The 23,384-nt window shown below is 36.6% G+C and overlaps 1 protein-coding gene across 5 annotated transcripts in view; it reads right to left on the bottom strand.

Annotated features, from left to right (window-relative positions):
- The window catches only part of KCNN2 (potassium calcium-activated channel subfamily N member 2), a 167,655-nt gene that overhangs the window by 137,061 nt on the left and 7,210 nt on the right, over positions 1–23,384 (bottom strand). For all 5 annotated transcript variants that reach the window (XR_006354157.1, XR_006354158.1, XM_043977955.1 and 2 more), the window contains exon 3: positions 3,532–3,950. Coding sequence is in view for 3 of the 5 variants with exons in the window: in XM_043977955.1 (XP_043833890.1) it covers positions 3,532–3,950 (419 nt within the window). In the remaining 2 variants the exon portion in view is untranslated. The remainder of the gene's footprint in view (positions 1–3,531; positions 3,951–23,384) is intronic.

The following is a 23,384-nucleotide window of genomic DNA, read 5'->3' as shown; positions in this document are numbered from 1 at the left end:
CTCTACACTTTCCCTTGGTAACCTTATCAACTCTTATGTTTATCGTGTAAATCAAGATGATCTATATAGCCAACTCTAGTACCCCTGTAGAGCTTCATTCCCACTTCATCAATTGCCTCTTGGATATTTTAAATGGGATATTCTTCTAATATCTCAAACTCAACATGTTCAAAAAAATTCATTATCTTTTCCTCCGAGATCTCCCATATTCCAAACTTTTCTATTTATGTCCAAAACACCAACATCTTCCCAGTCTCCTACATTGGTAATCTCAGCATTATCCTTGACTCTTCTCTCCCTCATTCTACATATCCAGTCAGTTGTGAAGTCTTTCTACTTTCACCTCCACAACATCTCTCAAATCCAACCCCTTGTCTCCACTCACACAGTTACCACCTTAATTCGGCCCTCATTATCTTTCACTAAGATAACTGTAACAGCCTAATTGATTTCATGCCTCAAGTCTCTGTATCTCTAGCCTGGCTGCTAAAGTAATTTTCCTTAAGTGCATATCTGACCATGTGACTTCCCCATTCCACCCACTCCAGTGGTTTCCCATTGCCCCTGGGATAAACATAAACTCTTCCACTGAGGTTTGAAAGCCTGGCCCCAACCTATCTTTCCAACTTTTCCATTCACTGCTCACTTTTCTTGCACTTTGCTTTTTAGCCAAATGGCTTTCTTGTTTCTCACATAAGCTGAAACTCCATCTCTATCACTTTTCTCATCTCTGGAATGCATTCTCTCTTCCTTTTAAGACAAAACTCAGTCATCATCATCTTCATCAAGCTTTTTGGGGCCACCTCAACTGCTAGTGCCCTTCCTCTCTCCCAAATTACCTGGTATTGACTTCGTATTTATTCACCCTTTAGTTATGCTTTATATAATTAAATATGTACTTTTCTTTCCCAATAGAATGTAAGCTCCTTTTGGCTGCTTCAGTTTTCAAGTACTCTAATTTCAAGCAAGGACAGGGCCTGGCACATAGTAAGCACTTAACGTTTATTCATTGATTGCTTTCTGAAGAATTGTTTGTGAACTATATCATGTAGACTTCTCTAAGACTCTTTAATATAAGGAAAAGAAATTTCTTTTGAATTGTGATTTTGCAAATTGGTTATTCTCAAAGGAATCCTGAAGATTTTCTTTAAAAAATACCTGAGTTATAATATGGAAATAGGTTTTATATGATTGCACATATATAACCTATATCACACTGCTTACTATCTTAAAGAAGGGGAAGGAAAGGGAAAGGAGAAAATTTGGAATTCAAAATTTAATAAAAATGAATGTTAAAATTGTCACATGTAATTGGAAAAAATAAAATACCATTAAATTAAAAAGCAAAACAAAAGTGAGGTACCAAGCCAATCAATGAGTGATAATTATATATCCTTTTAGATTAAACACATTAAATTTTTAAAAACCTGAGTTATGAGAGAAGTGCTTTGTCAACCTGAAAAAACTTTATATAAATTAGTTATTATTATGAGAGGCACCAGTGAAGCAGAAAAAAAATATTAGTATTGTAATCAAAAGACCACAGCTTGAGTCTGTATTCCATCACTTATTAGCTGTGTAAAGTTGGGAAATTGAATGACTCTCAGTGACTCAGTTGTTTTTCATCTATAAAATGAGGATAAGTGCTAATTAATATTGCTATTACTGATAATAACCATAACATATCACACATGACATTGCCTATATAGTAATGCTTGGGGGACATGATTTGGCTTAAGTTTTAATTAAGTTTCTATTGAATAGTAGAAATAACCCTTGAATCACTCTATCTTCTAACACCAGGCATTTTCATTGGCTGCCCACCATGCCTGGAATTGTCTTCCTCCTCATCTCTGCCTCCTAGATTCCCTAGCTTTCTTCAAATCTCACCTAAAATCCCACCTTCTACCAACCCCCCCAAAGATCCCCCCAAACCTTTCCTCCTTAATCTTAGTGCCTCTCTCTGAGATTATTTCCAATTTACAATAGATATATAGAGATATATAAATATCTCATGTGAATATCTAGACATCGATACCTTTTTCCTTTTTTTGTATCACAGCACTTAGCACAATGACTGGCATATAGTAGATGCTTAATAAATGTTGATTGACTTGTAGATTGATTATGAAGCCACAAGGATAGCTATAGGATTATTTTAAATTTTTTAAAAAGTCTCACTATGGTTATCTAAACAGGAATATATTATATCTTAGAAATATAGGCTGTACAAATAAAAAGAATCCTCTATTTCTTCAATTTTAAGGCCTCTAGATCATTACAAAATATATAGAATTAATCTTCTTAAACTTATTTCTTTTGTCCAAAAATGTTTTACTTTTGATCCATCTATCATTACTAAAGTTGGTTAAAAAAACTAGGCAAAGTTCAAAGGTATTTACTTGACACTGTACCAGTTTTTCTACTTGAAAAAGTCGCAATAGAAAATTATTTCAAAGTATTTTCAGAGGTTTTCCTCTCAGTAAATACCTAATTTTTAACATTAGCACATATCAGTCCTCTGTCTCAAAACTTTACAGCATTCAAAACCGCAGTCAATAAAGAGACAAAGAAAAAACACTACTTCTCTTCATATACTATAGCCAGAGTTCTAGCAATTGATTGACAGCAAGCATAAATGTAGAGAGTTTAACATCATCATGGTTTCTAGCTCACTGATGTCTCTCCTCTGGTACAAAGGAGAGACAAAGAAACAACTGTACTGAGCCAACAGACGTAGACCCAAACTTCCAATGTGATTTAATTGAAAGACTACTGAACATCTGCCGGCCTTAGTTACCTCATCTTTAAAATAGGACTAAGATCATATCTGTTTGATGGGAAAGGACTAGATTAGATGATTTCAAAGATTTTGTGTACTCTCCAGAGACAGGTCTCATTCCTACCAATTTTCTAGCATTTAGGGGTGACCTAAGGCTCCTGATCTAGTCTATAGAAGGAGGAGATGGTACTTCTGGATGGAGTTATTTCCATTTATTAGGAATCAATGAGCCTGGAAATGGTGTGACTTGGGTAAGTTTTTTTTTTTTTTAAATAGGATATTCCCACAGTGGCCACAAACATTACAGGCAGAACTGCATTAGTGTGCCTGGGATCATGGGGACTAGGGGTTACTCAAGACTTCTTTTAAACTAATATTTTCAATGAAAATCAAATTCATATGTTCCACAGCCATAAACCATGGTACAGATAGCAAAGGTAATCCTTGACCGGAAACTCCATATAGAGTAAATGAGAAAGAAAACATGCATACATTCATGATGACATTATCCTAAACTATATAACCAAACAGATACACCTTGAAAGCAGGTTCGCTATAATCATTAAAAAACCAAAACCCAATACCCACACACCTAATACTTAGAATCAGCAAGAAATTTTTTGAGAGAATAGTATGAGGAGCAACAAAAGAAAGACTAAATGTGCCTGAATCTTGGCACCTGATTCTTGTTCCTCTTTACAGGGAAACAATGGCACACTTAATAGACTCATGGAAAGAAATGAACTTACCTTTCACAGGCTCGGACAGTCCATGCAGCAATTATCCATAAGGAGATACTAAAAACCAATAGTACAGTTCCTGGACATATGGTCATTAAAGTCTTCATAACAAAACGTGTGTTGAAGTTTATTTTATTAAGAGCTCCAATGCTTCTAGAGGAGGCATCAGTGAAAAGTTTGCTATGTAAAAGCATAACTCTGGCAATAAGATAGAGTCTTAAGAACATTGGTATAGACAAAATGATATCCACATCAGCAGTTGTTGTGGATGAGGTATAGGAGAAGGCAAGCCGGGCTGTCCATGTGAATGTATAATTCCCAGGTATGGGATGAATAGCACACACCAGTATTTCCAAGCAGATGAAAAAAATACGCTCATAAGTCATGGCTATTCTCCAGTCATCTGCTCCATTGTCCACCATGAACAACTGAAAAATAAAGTAGAAAAAAACCCATCTTTAGTAGAAAATAAATGGCCTACAAGAACATATTTGTAATACAAATGAGGTGATCCTTAGCAGAGTTCTGAAAAACTGAAATATTATCAATTTTTTGTTTTGTTTTGTTTTGGTTTTTTTGTGTGAATATTATCAATTAAAAAAATACTAGTCAAATAAACTACTTTTGGAAATGGATTTTGCTACAAATGAATAAGGATGAATACAGACTTAGAATATTTGCTTCGATGGTAGTTGTCTGGTGAAGTAAAGAGCTAGATTTAGAATAAAAGAACCTAGATGTGGGGGCAGCTAGGTGGTGCAGTGGATAGAGCACCGGCCCTGGATTCAGGAGTAACTGAGTTCAAATCCGGCCTCAGACACTTAACACTTACTAGCTGTGTGACCCTGGGCAAGTCACTTAACCCCAATTGCCTCACTAAAAAAAAAAATAAAATAAAAACAAAAGAACCTAGATATGAATTCCATTTCTGTCATTTACTTACTACCTATGTGAGGTTGGAAAAGTCATTTATTTTTTCAGTGCATCAATTTCCTCACCTTTTTTTTTTCCTTTTTTTTTCTTTTCGGGGTAATGACTTGCCCAGGGTCACATAGCTGGTAAGTGAGGCCAGATTTGAACTCAGGTCCTCCTGAATCCAGGGCCAGTGTTTCATTCACAGTGCCACCTAGCTGCCTCAATTTCCTCACCTTTAAAAGATAAGGAGGTTGGAGTAGATGACTTTTAAGATGCCTTCCAGGTCTAAATTTATGATTCAATGAGCCTATGATTTTAGAATCTGACAGGCAACAAACACTTAAAATATGTAACTATGGTAAGTGCCAAAGATACAAAAAAGAGCAAAAACAAAACAAAAACACCCCACTCTACATTTACTCAAAGAGTTCACCTTCTTATGAAGAAGACAACACATATGTGTATATAGTAAATATATAGTAAAATACATGTAAAAATAAATAAATGAATATACATACACACATATAATGGAAGGTAATTTCAGAGGAAAAGTCAGTGTTGGGTGGGAGAGAAAGGAAGGATCTTTTGCTCACTTCCACTCCCTGAGCAACCCCCGGGTCCCCAAGCCATTGTCTCTCTGGGACTTAGCTGTACTCCCTCCAATAGGCTGATCTACCACTCAAATGCTGGAATCTGAATTAGCTTGCTATATTATACAAGTCCTGTAGTGAATGACTTTTTCCTCAACCAACTCCAACACATTTCTTGTATATCATTATTTCACTATGACAAGAATTTAAGGCATTTAAGTAGTAAATCCTAACATATTTTACTAATTATTGTCTCAGAGAAACCTATTTATGGAAACTCAACATACATTCACAGTTTATACCCAAACTTCAGGACACATTTATTCTCAAAATCTCATTGCTAGGAAAAGCCAAACCACCACTAGGGCCAACTGACCATCACCTTCCCCTAGACTACTATGAAAAAGGCCCACAGCCTGGGGCCCAAAATCCAATACCCTTCAGATTGCTGGCCCTTCTTCCACCACAGTCCCTTCAGCTACCATCCAAAGAACCAAAATAATCAACCTGGTAACTGCTTTTGCAAGTGCTATAGTCTCTTTCATCTCAACAGCCACAATTACTAATGCCCTGGAAAAACAAAAACAAAAACAAAAACCAAAAACAAACCAACCTGTCATCAAAGTACTAAGCACTCTCATATATCAGAAATGACTATGGTTTTATCAGTGGAAATAAGATTAAACAAGATGCATTACCATCTGCTTTGCTGTTGTACTCTAAGGAATATTAGGCTTTCATCTTACTTGCAGCTAAAACCTACTGTGTGTTGTTTCCTCCTATTAAATTGTTCATTCATTCAATCAATGCATGTAGAACCAACATGAACAAAACCTGATTTTGCTATGGGGAAAATGTAGATAGGGTCATCAAGAGAAATTGATAGATGTTTTCCCCAGTGTCTTTCTCTATTCTCCAGTGTCTTTTCTTTCCACTGGTCTTTCTTAGCTCCTCTCTCCTTCCTTTCTCTCTCTCTGGTAAGATAAATGTATACACACATGTGTGTTTATATGTGTGTGTATATATATATATATGTGTGTGTGTATGTATATATATGTGTGTGTGTATGTATGTATACACATGTGTCTACACACACATATGTATGTATATACATATTATGAGAATCAGGGTGCCACCCCCTGCTGAGAAAGACATTGTGAGAACCAGGGCAACACCCCCCTGAGGAGAAAGCATGTGACTAGCATCCAGGAAACTGCCTGGCGTCAGGAAGTTACATCTATTCATAGAACCTCCTGTAAGTCATGTCAATCAATGCTACCAGCCAATCAGCTTGGAGCTGTGTGTGGGGACTGCCCCTCTTGTGGTCCCACAGGGAGCTTCCACTCTAGGAGAGGAGGGTTCTGCTCCTTTCTGTTGGAGGTCTCAATGGTGGCGGCAGGGCCAGGGTACCTAGGCCTTTTCTTTCTGAACTCCACGTGTTCTTATTCTCTCTTTTGCTAACTTCTAAATACTTTAATAAATGCTTAATGCCCAAAGACTGGTACTATAAGCTTCTAATTTAAGGCGACCACACATTAGATTTTAGTCATAACATATTTTAACCATCACAATATACAGTATGTACATACATACATATGAAGTAAGAAAGCAAATCAAAAGCAAAGTATATACATATATATATATACACATACATATATACATACATATATATATATATATATATATCTTACTGCTACTTTATAAACTAGTAGCAAAGGAAAAACAGAAAAGAGGTAGGAAGAGAGTATAAGAGTTTTTGATAATTTGCCTTGATTCACCTCTTAGAGTTTGCCTTAGATTCCTTCCTAATGACTTTATTCCTGTGTCTTTCCTTGAGCTCTTCCCACTTTTCTACCTTTTAGCTCTTGGTATAAGAAAGTATTCAGGAAAACATCAAATTCAAAGCAACTCAGATGGTAATCATAATAAAAACCACAGCCACTCATTTTCATAGCATTTTAAGGTTTACTTTCCTGACAATAACATTATTTGGTAGGTTATTTAAATATCATCATCTCCATTTTGTAGATGAGGAAATTGAAGTTCAGAGTGGTTATGTGACTTGCCTATGGCCACACAGCTAGCAAATGTTCGATAATGGGTATGAATAGGAGGCAGGTATATTATGCAGAACATAGTTACTTCTGTATACAATCATCCCATAGATTCATTTAAAGCTTTTCTCTCCCACCAAATTGTTGTTGATCAACTCCCAATTTCTTTACTAAGGAGTAAGAAGTTATTGGGGGAAAAGAAAACAAACAGCTCTCTATTACCAATCAAAGCTCGTTATTACTACAGAGTAGTAATACTTCATGACATTTTTTCCCTAAATAACATATCAATATGCTATTTTGTAGAATTGGAATTGGATAATTTTAAGATTGAGGGGAAAAAACATAAGTTATAACTGAGCAAAAAAAGCAGCAGCATGAATAGAAATACAGTATTATAGTCACTAAGGACATTTAAAAATTTAAAAATATCTGTGCTATTCAAGATGAATAGATCTTTTCTATGATACAAATACTTATCTCAGGATCTTTGAGTTTGTACTTTTTTTTTTTTTTTTGCTGGAGCAATGGGGGCTAAGTGACTTGCCCAGGGTCATACAGCTAGCAAGTGTCAAGTGTCTGAAACCAGATTTGAACTTAGGTCCTCCTGAATCCAGGGCCCATGCTCTATCCACTGAGCCATCTAGCTGCCCCCTGAGTTTGTACTTTAGAACTACTTTTCAAGTTCATATTCTAATTGAATGCTGTCATCAATGTTGTCACACATAGATAAAAATTAAGTAAGATCAGAATAGACCAAAGTGTTATCTTCATTGCCATGTCATCCCCCCCCAAAAAAAGAACCCCAATTTGGTTATAACTATTAGGAACTTTTTATCTCAAAATCTGCATAGCATATTGGCCTAAATTTTGCCTGTCCTCTAGTTTCCTTAAACACAAGAGACTGAAGAGAGCAAATGTCCAATCCATTTTCCTGGTAATGGAGATAGAAGACCAGAAAGATGCTCGGTTTGTGAATGGAAAAGCAACAGAATACCAACAAACAAAAGAGGTTAGATTTAATGCCAAGGATATTTGGGGGCTAAATCTTGCTTTTCACCTAGGGATCTTAAGGTACTGAATTCTTTCATAGATTTAATTTTTTTTTAAACTGAAGAAATTAATCCCAGAATAGTATTTTCCTCAACATCACAAAGAAGGCCAAAGACAGCTATGAAAATTAACTCATGACTAATCCTGTCACTTTCAGTATCAATTTGGTATAAAACTTTTGTATACTTAAGAAATATAAATGGCCTTAGAGATTTTTGATGATGGTAAGCTTGCGAAGTTTAACACTGAGAACTAATGGATCTCCCAATTTGAGAATACCCATTACAATATAACTGACAGCTGGTCAACCAACATTTGCTAGACAAAATCTAGGGAAAAGGAATCTACTATGTCTCTAGGCAATCTATATTGCATTTTTGGCTAGCTCAAATTGTTAGGAAGTGTTTATTTACATCAAACGTAAATTTGTCCTCTTTTTCATCTCCCATCCATTACTGCTAGTTTTTCCCTCTGAGGGGAAGTAGAAGTAAAATCCCTCTTCCATGTAACAGTTCTCCTTTAAAGATAGTTATCATGTTCCCCACATCCCCAGTCCCTTAAACTATCTCATGGCATGTACTTGAAACCATTTACCATCCTTGATGCTTTCCAGCTTAACAATGTTCTTCCTAAAATGTGAAATTCAGAACTGGACACAGTACTTGAGATGTAGTCTGATCAGAATTGAATGTTATATAAATCACTGATATTAACAGTAACACTAAATTACATGTATATATGCTTTAAAGTTTACAAAGTTTTAAATTTGATATTTTGATCCTTATGATAACCCTCTGAGACAGATGCTATTATTATCAATCACTACTTCACAAATGAAGAAATGGAGGCTGAGAGATTAAGTGACTTCCTCAGGTCACATAGTACATGTTGGAGGCTTGATTTGAACTGAGGTTTTTCTAAGTCACTATAGTTACTGTACAATAATGCCTCAAATTAAAAAAAAAATAATACACATTGGGGGCAGCTAGGTAGAGCAGGGGATAAAGCACTGGCCCTGAATTCAGGAGGACCTGAGTTCAGATCCGGCCTCACACTTAAAAATTTACTAGCTGTGTTATCCTGGGAAAGTCACTTAACCTTCATTGCCCTGCAAAATAAATAAATAAATGAATGAATGAATAAATGAATAAATAAATGAATGAATGAACGAATGAATGAATGAATAAAAGAAAAAATGAAAGAGTGAAAAATAGCATACTTCAGTCCATGTTCAATCAATATTAGTTCTTTCTTTGGAGGTGGATTGTATGCATCATCATTCGTCCTTTGGGATTGTCTTGGATCATTGTATTGCTGAGAATAGTTAAGTCATTCACAGCTCTTCATCAAACAATATTGCTGTCTCTGTGTACAATGTTCTCTTGGTTCTGCTCACTTCACTATACATCAGTTCATACAAGTCTTTACAGGCCTTTCTGAAATCAACATGCTTGTCATTTCTTATTAATGCCTCAAATTTTTTTTTAAAAATTGATTTTCTAAACAATTATGCCAGAATGTATATATCTAAACAAGTAAAGTAATTACCTTTTCAATTCTTTAATTACTCAACTCCCTTGCTCTTGACTTCAAATGACTTTCATCTTACTCATTGGTATCTAGTTGGTTTCCCTTCCTCTAGACTCTTCTTTCTACATTTTATCCTCCACATAGCTGCCAAATTGGTATTCTCAGAACACAGACTTACCACATTACCATTCTCCTCTCTCCCTCATACATACTTTCAACAATCTTCAGGAATTCCCTTATGGCCTCTAGCTATAGATAAAGATGTAGTGACACTTAAAAGGTTAATGGCAAATATACAAGTCATTCTATTAGTCAAGAAGCATTTATTTGTTGTCTATTTACCCTTGTTCAATCATGTCCAGTGATTCCATTTGGAGTGGTTTGCCCTTTCCTTCTCCAGCTCATTTTACAGATAAGGAAAGGGAGACAAAAGAGGGTATGTAACATGCCCAGGGTCACATAGCTAGACAGTATCTGAGGCCAGATTTGAACTCAGGTCTTCCTGACTCTAGGCCCTGCACTACATCTACTACCACCTAGCTGTCCCAAGTGTTTATTAGGCTGTGCTAAGAGCTAGAGATACAAGGCAAAAAAAAGGCCCTCCTCTCATGAATCTGTGAAGGAAATGTACCTGCCCATTATAGGTTTGGGAAAAAAACATCTGAGAAATAGAAGGCTTAGAGGTCAAAGAAATGTACTCTGCAGGGTTGTGTAAATAAAGATAGACTCTTAGCCTGATTCTATCTCAAAGGGAAGTCTCCACTATCTTAGACCTCCAGTCTCACCCAGACATTCTGATAAAATTAACTGCAGGGAAATTTGTTCAGTCATTTCAGTCATATCAGACTCTTCACAAACCCATTAGGGGTTTTCTTGGCAAGGATACTGAGGTAGTTTGCCATTTCCTTCCTTGGCTTATTTTACAGATGAAGAAAATGAGACAAATAGGGTTAAGTGATTTGCCCAGAGTCACACAACTACCAAATGTCTGAGGCCAGATTTGAACTTGGGAAGATGAGTTTTTTCTGATTTCAGGCCCAGCACTCTACCCACCAAGCCACCTAATTGCCCAATTACAGGGAAAACCTTTACTTATAATGGACTTGGTGTTGGTTGACACCAGGGTTACTACAAAGTTAAGATACCCCCCCCCAATCACCTGACAACCTGTCCCTATTACTCAACCTCCAAAATAAGGAAAGTGGCTGAGCAGCCTCACCTGATAGGCTCCTTTGCTACCTGCCATAAAGCTGTATAAAACCTTATACAGGTTCGAATCTCCCTGCTCCACAGTTGCGAGCTACCCATCTTCCAGCAACTTCCCATCTGCTGATGCTAATTAAACTTTTTTATTTCCTAGCCTTGCCTGTTGATTTATTGGTCTTTAATCAAACCCAGGTGGGAGGAATGACTCTCTGGGAAGATCTGGGCCAGAGAATTTCCCAATAGTTCTTATAAGTCTAATAGGGGAGATAACATGCAATCGGTGAAGATAAGCAAGAATAAAATGGGGGCTAATCCCAAGGGAAGGCACTAAGATAAAAAAGGACTGGAAAAAACTTCTTGCTAAAGGTGGAACTTTAACTGAGACTAGAATAGGAAGGTGGGAGGTAGAGATGAAGAAGGAGAGAGTCCAAGACATGGGAATAGTCAGTGAAAATGTTAAGAGTTGGGAGTTGGTCCTGTGCCAGGAACAGCCAGGAGACCAGTGCCACTGGATTTTGCAGTATGTGAAGGGGAGTAAAATGTAAGAAGACTAAAAAGGTAAGAAGAGGGCAGGTTATGAAGTACTTTGAATGAAAAAGGATTTTCTGTTTGATCCTGGAAGTATATAGGGAGCTATATGAATTTATTATAAACATGAAGTAGTGAAGTAGAACCGGGGTGAGAGAGATAAAGAAATAAATGTCAAAAGAAAGAAAATAAAAGAATTTGGAGGTTAAAAAAGTCAGTCAAGAAACATTTATAAAGCACCTATTAAAATCCAGGCATTGTGCTAGGTGCTGGGTATGCAAAGAAAGGTAAAAGACAGACCCCTGCTCTCAAGAAGCTTATAGTCTAATGGGGGAAGACAACATAAACTCTATGTACAAACAAGCTATATACAGGATAAATGGGAAATAATCAACAAAGAGAAGGGCACTAGGATTAAGAGAGATCAGAAGCTGGGCCTTGAAGGAAGTTAGGGAATTCAACAGGTGATGAGGAAGAACATTCCTGGTATAGGGACAGCCAGTGAAAGCTACGCAAGTAAGGAGATGGGATATCTTGTTTGAGGAACAGCAAGGAGGTCATGTCACTGGATCTGAGTATGTGGGGGAGGAGATATAAGCTAAAAGAAAACTAGAAAGGTAGGTTTTTGTTGTGTCCAACTCTCTATGACCCCATTTGGGGTTTTCTTGGCAAAGATACTGGCATAGTTTACCATTTCCTTTTCCAATTCATTTCACATATGAGGAAACTGAGGCAAACAGGGTTAAGTGACTTGCCCAGGGTCACACAGCTAGTAAGTATCTGAGGCTAAATTTTAACTCAGGTCCTCCTGACTTCAGACCTGGTACTCATCTACTGCACCACCTAGGTAGGGTACTGGTTAAGAAGGACTTTGAATGCCAGAAAATTTTATATTGAATCCTTGAGGTGATAGGGAGTGTGAGGGAGGAACTTGTGCTTTAGAAAGATAACTTCGATAGCTGACTAGCGCATGAATGGGGAGTGGGTAGAGACTTGTAGCAGAGAACAAACATCAGGCTATTGTAGTGGTCCAGGCATGATGTGATGAGGGCCTGCATCAGGGTGGTGGCAGTGTCAGAGGAGAGAAGGGGGAATATTCCAAAGATGACTGGATAGGGGGAAGGGGATGAGAAAAAGTGAAGATTTGAGGTTGACACCTAGTTTGTGAATAGGGGTTACAAGGGAGATGATGGTATCATCAACAGTAGTAGAGAAGTTAAGAGGAGGAGAAGATGTGGAGGGAAAGATAATTAATTCAGTTTTGGATATATCTTCAGGACATGCAATTCAAGGTGGTGAATAGGCAGTTGAAGATGTGAGTCTGGATGTCAGCAGGGAGGTTAAGTCTGGACAAGCAGATTTGAGAATCATCAGCATAGAAACAATATTTGAATCCACAGGAGCTGAAGAACTCTCAAAGTAAAAGAGTAGAGAAGAAAAGAGGGCCCAGGGCTAAACCCCAGGGGATACCAACAGTTAGCAGGCATGTCCTCAATGGAGATGCAGCAAAGAAGAATGAGAAGGACCTACCATATAGGTAAAAGAACCAAGACAGAATAGTGTCACAAAAACCAAGAGAAAAGAGATTATCAATACCTTTTAAAACAACAACAAAATCACTGATAGTTAAGGTATGAAGTGATATGGCACTTTGTACTCTATTACTTTATAGACTCAAGGATATAGGGAAGATTATTGCAAATCCTCAAATTCTCCTTAGTAATGTGTTTGAACATGAATCTTATATTTAGCTGAAAATTTCTAAGTGAAAAACAGTTTAAAAATCTTCTGGAAAATTACATAAATATACCAGAAGGGGAACCTTCCAGTACTAGACATATACCTTAATGGAGTGATTTTTGAAGTCCATTTTTCTATTTATTCCAAAAAACCTGTCTTTACAAAAGCACTTCATATCAACTTATCAATCAATGATTTTTTTTTGTCCTAAAAGAAACTTTAATCTGCTAAAAAAATTTTGACTGGGGTCCATTATCCAAACTAATAGAGGGGAAGAGCACAAATAATCAGAAGTTTTTTGAATTTAGCCAAAATATGCACTCATACATTACTCTCTCTTTTATTCAACCTTATGTCACCCCAACCCCTGCAGAAACTGCTTTATTTCATCACATAACCCTTCACAGACATTTTTGTTTTCATTCTAGTTCATACCTCAAGGTGTTTTTCCAACAAAGAAAGATTTCGTTTATCACCAATTGTCCATCTATGCAAACTGGGCAAGAGAGAGTGAAAACTTTTGTTGCTTGGGAAGGGATGCAAAGCTGTTAACCATTCATAATCAGTTAACAACTGATTAGATAACTTTAAAAAATAAGGGTATTGTGAGATAACATACTAAAAACAGTCCCTATATTTTCCCTGAGTTAGTATAAAAGTGCAAAGAGCCATACTAGATGCCTTAGTTATTTAGAAATTACTGCTACCAAACAAGATTGGTTTTAGAGAACCAGACAGCCAGACCAGAATCATAAAAAGAAGTATGCTGGGTTCTTCTCTTCTCTATATGTATACAAAAACACACACTGAAGAGACAAAACAGTCATGACAATGGTTTGAATAATCAAAATATATATGGTAAACAGGAAAGAAAGCATGTGCCTAAAATAAGACATTTTTCCAGCATTAAGAGAAAAATAAGCAGCTAAGACATAAACTTTTTTCAATTGTTACAGGAATCTGAAAGTCAATGGCTTTTATAGCAGGGGAATTAAATATAGACAGGGAGTTCTCCTGGCATGGAAACAGTTTCTTTAATAAACAAACATCTGAGAAGCTTATCTTCACATTACAGTGTTCAGGGCTAAAATTCTAGCTAAACTGTCTAAAATATCTAATGAGTGGTCGCCAATAAATTATAAGCTTTAGCAAGAGTTAGACTTTTAAACATTTATTAAGGAGAATAAGAGTTTGGTAAAGAGAGAAGAAAAGCCTAGATTCCTATCTATTAAAGGGAGAGCACATTCCTAGCTCCGCTCTCCACCAGAGTCCTGAGGAAAGAGCGCGAGACTGATCGCCAGTCTCTTCCTTCCTCCTCCCACTAGCCCGCGTCACTTCCTTTTCCAAAGAAAAGACTCCTGGTCTTGCCCTCAAAGACCTTCGCTTCATGGGTGGAACTCTTCTACAGTAAGTCTCCAGCAGGTGGCGTCATTCCAATCGTTACAACAGATATATAAAATATATCTGTATATTATATATATGTATGTGTATATATTTGTATAAATATATATACATACAGTTAATCTTCAACATGCACGTATTTAACTGAATTCAGCATTCCTGTGATTTTATTAGTAACCTCGTTTTTACTTTCATATTGGCAACCAGGCACATTAGTGGCTACAGTAGAGAAAAAAAATGAGAAGCAAAATGCCCACAGGTTTGTGAAGCAGCTGGTATCCCACTCGGCACTTCACTGACCTTGTTCACCCTAATGTTGTAAAGAGCTCCCTTGCATTCGTTGCATATTTTCATTGTTTGCCTTTAAAAGTCATGCTCTGTGTTGCAGTTATGCCCCCAGAGCAAAGTGCAGGTCCTTTGGGTTCTAAGCCCAAGCATGCAAAGTCAGTCAGTGATGTGTCTTAGTGAGAAAATAAAGATATTGGATAAGCTTCCTGCCAGAATGTCTGCAGCTGCTGTTGCTGTGAGTTTGGTGTTAATGGATCCATGATTAGTTACATCCTGAACAAGGAGGAAAGTACTGATGAGAAAAAATGTGCGTGTTACCAATTCTATTTTGTGTACTGCATTTTATGAGTTATTTCATATGTTAGGAAAAGTGCATATGATCAAAATTAATGTTTTGTTATAAAGTACTGTATATAGAAAAGTGTATTTTCAGCAATCTCTAGTGAAAGATTACAGTTTTTGTTGGTCTTAGGAACCTAAACCTCTATTTCCTATAGGTTCAATGTATTAACATTTGCAGTTTTTACTTTTATGCTATTTTCCTAGGAATAGTGCCCCCTGTAAAAGTTGAGGATTAACTGTGTATATATGTATATATACGTGTATATATAAATCTACATATATACATACACCAAAGTGTATTTTCATTAAATATTATGAGATTGAAAAATGAGATTAATGGAGGTCTATAGAGGAGCAGTTTTAGAGAAATAAGGGTAAAACTAAAATATGCCATTTTCAGCATTAATATTAAAAATTCTTGGGGCGGCTAGGTGGTGCAGTGGATAAATCACTGGCCCTGGATTCAGGAGGACCTGAGTTCAAATACAGCCTCAGACACTTACTAGCTGTGTGACCCTGGGCAAGTCACTTGACCCTCATTGCCTCGAAAAAACAAAAACAAAACAAAAACAAATCTTAAAAATTCTTTAATGTTGCACACGAAATCAACATATAAATTCAAGCTTTTTAGCTATCAGGTACTTCAACAGAATAGATCCAGTTAAAAATATACCAACCATAAGTGACAAAAATGCTTTCTGATGTATTATTTTCTTTAATACCAAGACTCCTTCTTAGTGCTAGAATGAAATTAAATCAAATTTTTCTTAAATACCACTATCAAAATAAATATTTGGAAATGCTAGATACATTTCAGAAGTTAAACCTTATAGCATTGCTTGCACATGTATATTCTTGTTGTAATTATGGAATGAGGAAGTTTTGGAGACAAATCTTAACCACTGCTTAATTTAATGACAGAGAATAACTTGAATTTTGGGGAAACTAACTGAACTACTTACAGTAAAATGTCTCCTTTCTTTGAATCCCTTTAGTCCCTTGTAGCTTTCTTAAAGTAATTAGCCTATTTTATACTATAAGTTAGCTATGTGCATTTTTATCTTCTCTATTAAAAACTATAAATTCCTTGTAGTCAGTTTCTTTGTCTTACTTACAGCACTTAACACAGTGGCTCTAGTTAGCACTCAATAAATGCTTGTTAAATGAATTACAGAATGATTAATGCTTGCATGGTTACTTTGAAAATTTTAAAGAAAGTATGGCTGTAGGTAACCTTTTCAGTCTAGTCATGAAAGGGACAAGATGAATCATTTGTTCTATTCAAATAGATTAAAGGCTATGAAGAAACACTGGATTTTGTGAAGTCAAGGATTTTAAAAATATTTTAAAATAATAAAATATTTAAATATTATATTATATTATTTATATTATATTATATTAAATAAATAATAAAATATTTCAAAGGATTTACGTATTTACCCAATACAAATTTAGAAATCAAAGTCTAAGAGTCAGCAGATTAATAGTATGTTTTTTGAAAGGGATGTACACTTGGTCACCCAGCCAGGACATGTCAGAAACAATACTCAAACCTAAGTCTTCCTGGCTCTGGCTGCCTCTTTATTTATTATGCCATCTATTAATATAGCTGTAGTTTGGCAGTGAAAAACTATAAATCACTTGTAGTTCAAGGGATCATGGCATTATAAACTGAGAGATGGAAAGAATCTAGGGAAAATGTTGGAAATTCTTCTGAAAAATGTAAAGCATTTCACTGTGTATTTTGTATTTTTTAAAAGGGCTTAACTATAACTGGTAGCCCATTATTCCAGAATTCAGTGAGGCAAGGAACTCGTGCAACATGGTAGCTTGGCAATTATGACATACTTTCCCACCCCTCAAAAATACTCTCATAATTACAATGCATTTAGTCAACAAGGCAATTTATTTTAATATCGCATAAATGTACAACAAGAAATATAAAAGAAGCAAAGGGCTATCAATTCTTGGTCCCTGTAGTAATGATTGAACAACAGAATTTTCATTACTTAAAGTATTCCCTTTGTTCACTTTCTAGAGCATATCTTAACTCTTTGGAACCATTTGGATTCTAATTAACAAATGGTTGCTATTGTGTATCAGGTAGTGAAGAAGAAACTTAGAAATTGAGGGCAGAGACAACTTGGCAGATTAGAGGCAGCAATCCAGCTGAACTCTCCCAACGTTCTCCTCCAAACAACTTTAAAATAATTCCTCAAATCAAACTTTGGAGCAGCAGAGTTAACAAAAAGTCGGAGACATTTTTGTTAGACAATTTAGGAGGTCAGCAAGAGAGGTCTGTGAAAATGGGGTGGAGTAGTCTACATAGTGCATGTGGCAGCAAGACCAGCAGTGGGCCTCAGAATGTGGCTGTGACAGTGGCAGCAGCAACAGCTTTCAGAGCTCCCAGCACAGAGATGGTTAAAGGGGTTGGACAATTGGTCTGAAAGAGATAACAGGGTACCTCTTCCTGGCATTGGGTATAGCTGGCAGTGGCTGACAATTCTATTGCCCATGGGCAATTCTGGGTCATAGTTTCAGGGCAGAGAGGTGCACTTGTGGCAGATCACAAGGATGCCCTAGTCACCATTCCAAGACAAAAAGAGGAGTGCTACCTGTGATGTTGCTGTGTTATTAAGTAATTATTGATAGATTAATAACCACGGGGCATAATATAGTTTTAATCACTAGCATCAGTAGTTGTGAATTAGTCTGATTTAAAAGAGAGTTTGACTACTTAACATTAGAGTCTAGAAGATGGCTTGACTTCTTTATAAGAGTTAACTTCCTCACTTCTCTGGGCTATAGTCCAGACTCAGATTAATGTTGTCATAAGATCTTCTGCCTGGCCATAAACCTAGCATGGGACTACTCTGGTATACATGGTCATTGATGCAGGTCTTTCCAGAGGATGTTGACTATGTTTTCCCCTTACCATGGACTTTGGAAACTCCCTTTTCAAGCAAGTGATTATGACAAATGTAAGCCCAACCTACACCTTTACTAACTATATAAAAGACTGCTCTGATTGTTTTAACTCGTCCTGGCCCCTGAGAGACTTTGGGGTCTCACTTATTGGCAACTGCAAGCCTTGCTAATAAATGATCATGCACTGAACTTGGGCCCTCAGTTTCTCTTCACTGCAGATTTTTATCACAACATACAGTTTGTGGCTTCAGGAGAGCAAGGGACCTAGTCAAAGATTTAGGGTGAAGAAAAGTAGTGCTGGTGCTTGTAGCTATAAGGGAACTACCAGGGGCCCTTCCTGGGGGAAAAAAACCAGTGTGCAGATGAGGAAAGCAGGTCCACTTTGGGAACACTGAAAATTTGCAGATCCTCAGAACTAACTCTGAAAAGAGCAGCATGAAAAAGTCTGATGTTTGAATAAAGCTCAATTTTAACATAAATTTCAGAGTCAAGAAATAGACTAGAAAAATGAGCAAACAAGAAGAACTTGACCATAGAAGGCTACTATGGTGGTAAGGAAGACAAAGACATAAACTCAGAAGAAAACAATGAGAAAACAGCTTACAATCAAAGCTTCCAAGAAAAATGCTATTCGCACACAAGTCCAACAATAATTCCCGGAAGCATTAAAGAAAGAGATAAGAGTGGTACAGGAAAAAATGGGAAAAGAAATGAAAGTGATGTAAGACAATTATGAAAAGAGAATTAATATCATGGCAAAAGAGGTACAAAAAATACAGAAGAAAACAATACCTTAAATAATAGAATTAGCCTAATGGCAAGAAATACACAAAAATCACTGAGGAAAAGAACTCCTTAAAAAACAGAATTGGAGGGGCAGCTAGGTGGTACAGTGGATAGAGCACCAGCCCTGGAGTCAGGAGTACCTGAGTTCACATCAGGCCTTAGACACTTAACACTTACTAGCTGCGTGACCCTGGGCAAGTCACTTAACCCCAATTGCCTCACTAAAAATAAAACAACCCCAAAAAACCCCAGAATTGGCCAAAAGAGGTACAAAAGTTCACTGAAGAAAATAATTCCTTAAAAATTAGGATTGGGTGGGGGCAGCTAGATGGCACAGTAGATAAAGCACCAGTCTTGGATTCAGGAGGACCTAAGTTCAAATCTGGCCGCAGACACTTGACACTTAGTAGCTGTGTGACCCTGGGCAAGTCACTTAACTCTCACTGCCCCACAAAAAAAAAAAAAAGAGGAAGAATTATATACATACTCTACTGGCTTTAGAAATTTATCTTACCCAATAGGGAAATAGGAGGGGAAGAGTATAAAAGATATGCACCAGGCAGGGATGATAAAAGGGAGAGTGGATTAAGGCAAGCAGTGGTCAAAAGCAAAGCAGACTTTTGAGGAGGGACAGGATAAAAGAGAGTGAGAAAAGATGATAAACAGAAGAAAATTAGAAGGAGGGAAATAATTATTAAGTAATTTCTACTGTGTATGTGAATGAGATGAACTCATTGATAAAATGGAAGCAGGTAGAAGAATGGATTAGAAACCAGAATCCAACTATATGTTGTATACAATAAACACATTTGAAATAGACACACACACAGAGTTAAAATAAAGGGCTGGAGAAGAATCTAATAAGCTTCAGCTGAAGTAAAAAAAGGGGTGGGGGTAGTACCCATGTGCTCAGACACATCAAAAGCAAAAATAGACCTAATTAAAAGAGATAATCACGGAAACTACATTTTGCTAAGTGGTACCATAGACAATGAAGTAATATCAAGATTTTTTTAGAAAGTTTCTCTGAAAAAGATATAATTTCTCAAACATATAGGGAACTGAGTCAAATTTATAAAAACTGATAAATGGTCAAAGAATATTAAGTAAAAAACCTATAGTCATATAAAAATGCTCTAAATCACTATTGATTAGAGAAATGCAAATTAAAACAATCCTGAGGTATCACCTCGCAGCTATGAGAAATGACAGATCCTGGAGGAATGGAGGAAAATAGGTACACTAATGAAATGTTGGTGGAGTAGTGTCCTGGTCCAACTATTCTTGGGAATAATTTGGAATTATGCCCAAAGGACTATAAAACTGCATACCCTTTGAGCAATGCTACTACTATATATGTACCCCAAAAAGATAAAAGAAAAAAAAGTTCTTACATGTACAAAAATATGTATAGCAATTCTTTTTGTGGTAGCAAAAAATTGAAAATTGGAAGGATGCTCATCAATTGGAGAATGGCTGAAGAAGTTGTAGCATATGATTGTGATGAAATACTATTGTGCTATAAGAAATGATGAAGGGGGCAGCTCAGTGGATAAAACACCAGCCCTGGATTCAGAAGGACCTGAGTTCAAATCTGGCCTTAGACACTTGACACTAGCTGTGTGACCCTGGGCAAGTCACTTAACCCTCATTGCCCCACAAAAAAACAAAACAAAACAAAACAAAACAAAAAGAAATGATGAAGGGTGGTATTTCAGGAAAACATGGCAAGACCATTATGAACTGATACAAAATGAAGTGAGAAGAACCAGGAGATCATTGTGCACAGCAAGAACAATGCTATAATGATGATCAACTGTGAAAGACTTGGCTACTCTGATCAATACAATGATCCAAGACAATTCCAAAGGATTCATGATGAAAAAAAATGCTATTCACCTCTAGAGAGAAAAATGATGAACTCTGAGTGCAAATTGAATTGTAATTTTCTCATTTTTGTGTGTGTGATATGAGTAATATGGAAATGTTTTGCATGATTTCACATGTATAATTGATATATTGCTTTGTTTTCTTAGTGGATAGAAGAAGGGTGAGAGGGAGAGAGAGAATTTCAAACTCAAAATTTAAGAAAAAGACTGTTTAAAAAAAAATTTAAGTGGAGGGCGGGGAAGAAGCTCAGAAGTTAATCTGTTGGGGACAGCTAGGTGGCGCAGTGGATAAAGTACTGCCCTGGATTCAGGAGGACCTGAGTTCAAATCCAGCCTCAGACACTTGACACTTACTAGCTGTGTGACCCTGGGCAAGTCACTTAACCCTCATTGCCCTACAAAACAAACAAAGAATTTAATCTGTTTCTGACCAGACATTATAATGCTCCTAGTCACTCAGGCTCACAACCTTGGTATCATCCTCAACTCCTCAATCTATTTCACCCTATATATCTATTCTGTTGCCAAATCCTATTATTTCTATTTTTGCAGTATCACTAATATACATTGGTTTCTCTCCACTCATACAACCACCATCCTAAGCCCTCATTTCCTCTGCCTGGACTATTACAATAACCTTTATGATCTCTAGGTCTCAAGTCTCTCTCCACTCTAAACCATCCTCCATTGAGGCACCAAAGTGATTTTCTTAAAGCACTCCACCTGTCATCCCCTTACTCAATGCCTCCCACCCATCATCTTTGATCAAACAAAGTCCTCTGGCATTTAAAGCTCATAAGAATCTGGCCCCTTCCTCCTTTTCCAGGTGTCCTTTAACTTATACCCATTGACATACTCCAGCTTCATGGGCTACCCATTGTTTGAGGTATTATGATGATTATTGATGATTATGGTAATTATGATGATTGATGATGATGATAGCTAACATTTGTATAGCACCTACTATGTGCTAGGCATTGTGCTAAGTGTTTTACAAATATTAGCTTATTCGATCCTTACAACAACTCTGGGAGGTAGGTGCTTTTATTATACCCATTTCAGATACAAGGAAACTGGAGGTTAAATGGAGGTTAAATGACTTGCCCTATCAGGGTCACACAACTAGGAAGCACTTGAGGTTGGATTTGTCCTCAGGTCTTTTTAACTCCAGACCCAGCACTCTAGTACTCTAGTACCACATAACATCGTAAGTGCTCTGAGTAAAAGGCAGATCACCTTATGTTTTTGTAAAAGCCCTGTGAGGCGGATATATATCTTTTACCACACAAATATCAAGGCATTGTTTAACTATTCTACTGAGTATAAGAAACTGCAACAGAGATATCAGAAACAATGGTTTCATAACTCTTCCAGGGCATAACCTATATGATAACACTATAGTATTTTCACTTCAAGTTGCTTAGGAACACCTTCATTTAAGAAATAATTATTGGGGCAGCTAGGTGGCACAGTGGATAGAGCACCGGCCCTGGAGTCAGGAGGACCTGAGTTCAAATCCAGCCTCAGACACTTGACACTTACTAGCTGTGTGACCCTGGGCAAGTCACTTAACCCCAATTGCCTCAAACCAAAAAAAAAAAGAAAAGAAAAGAAATAATTAGTGAGATGTTCAAATATAAAAAGGTAACCTCCCCTTCCAAAAGAAAATATACACTTTGATTATTTAAAACAATCTAGATCATTTATGGAAACAAATGCTATCCTTATTCATTGTATTGTTTAGAAAGGCAAAAGTGGGGTATTAGCTAGCCTCAGAGTTAGAAGAACCCATGTTCAGGTACTGTTTGGTTGTAGATATAGTAGCTGTGTGACAGTGGACATGCCACAATCTCTCACTTATTTTGAGAATCCTTTAAGACTACAAACTGACAACTTTGCATTAGTGGAGTGTTTCCACTAGAGGATGTCTCTTCACCAGCAAAATCATATGTCTAGAAACCAAACAAAAGACTTATCAGACTTAAGAAAAAACTCCCAAACAGAATTGATTATTTATAAAGTATCTGAATTGCATTGCCTTTTCATTAAACCCATTTAGAGCCTCTTTTGGTAGTTTGCCAGATTTAGTTTTATAATAGTTTCTGCTGGCAATGCCCTTTTTTTTCTATGCTGTGATGTGACCTAGATAAGAAAGAATAAGCAAAACTACTTGTAGTAAACCTAAAAGTACCATTCCTAATTCACTTGTGATGTTACTCTGTAAACACATCAGGATAGTTTTATTTAGTGCTAAATGTATTAATAATGCAAAGGTCTTTAAACAGGTAGGTAGAATAAATTAGTCCTGAGTGATTTTGTTACTACAGTGTGTATACATGAAGTTACAAAAACTGAGAATCTCATTTCAGGTAATGTGAAATATACTGATGATCTAGACACCAGCTGTTCACCTTAACATCACATAGCAAAATATCCCCTTCATGTTTCTTTGTTTTTACTGATCTCCTATATGTGTCAGTCTATATGATCTCTATAATTCTGTCACAATTCTAAGAAAATCTTTTCTTCCCTTCCAAAATTAGATAAGTGTTTTCAGTTTGTTTTGTCCTTAAAATTGACACTTAATCCAATCATTAGTTGATGGGCTATCA

This window comes from Dromiciops gliroides, chromosome 1 (genome assembly GCF_019393635.1).
Source record: "Dromiciops gliroides isolate mDroGli1 chromosome 1, mDroGli1.pri, whole genome shotgun sequence".
Classification (NCBI taxonomy): Eukaryota; Metazoa; Chordata; class Mammalia; order Microbiotheria; family Microbiotheriidae; genus Dromiciops; species Dromiciops gliroides.
This window is presented reverse-complemented; position numbering and strand designations above follow the sequence as displayed.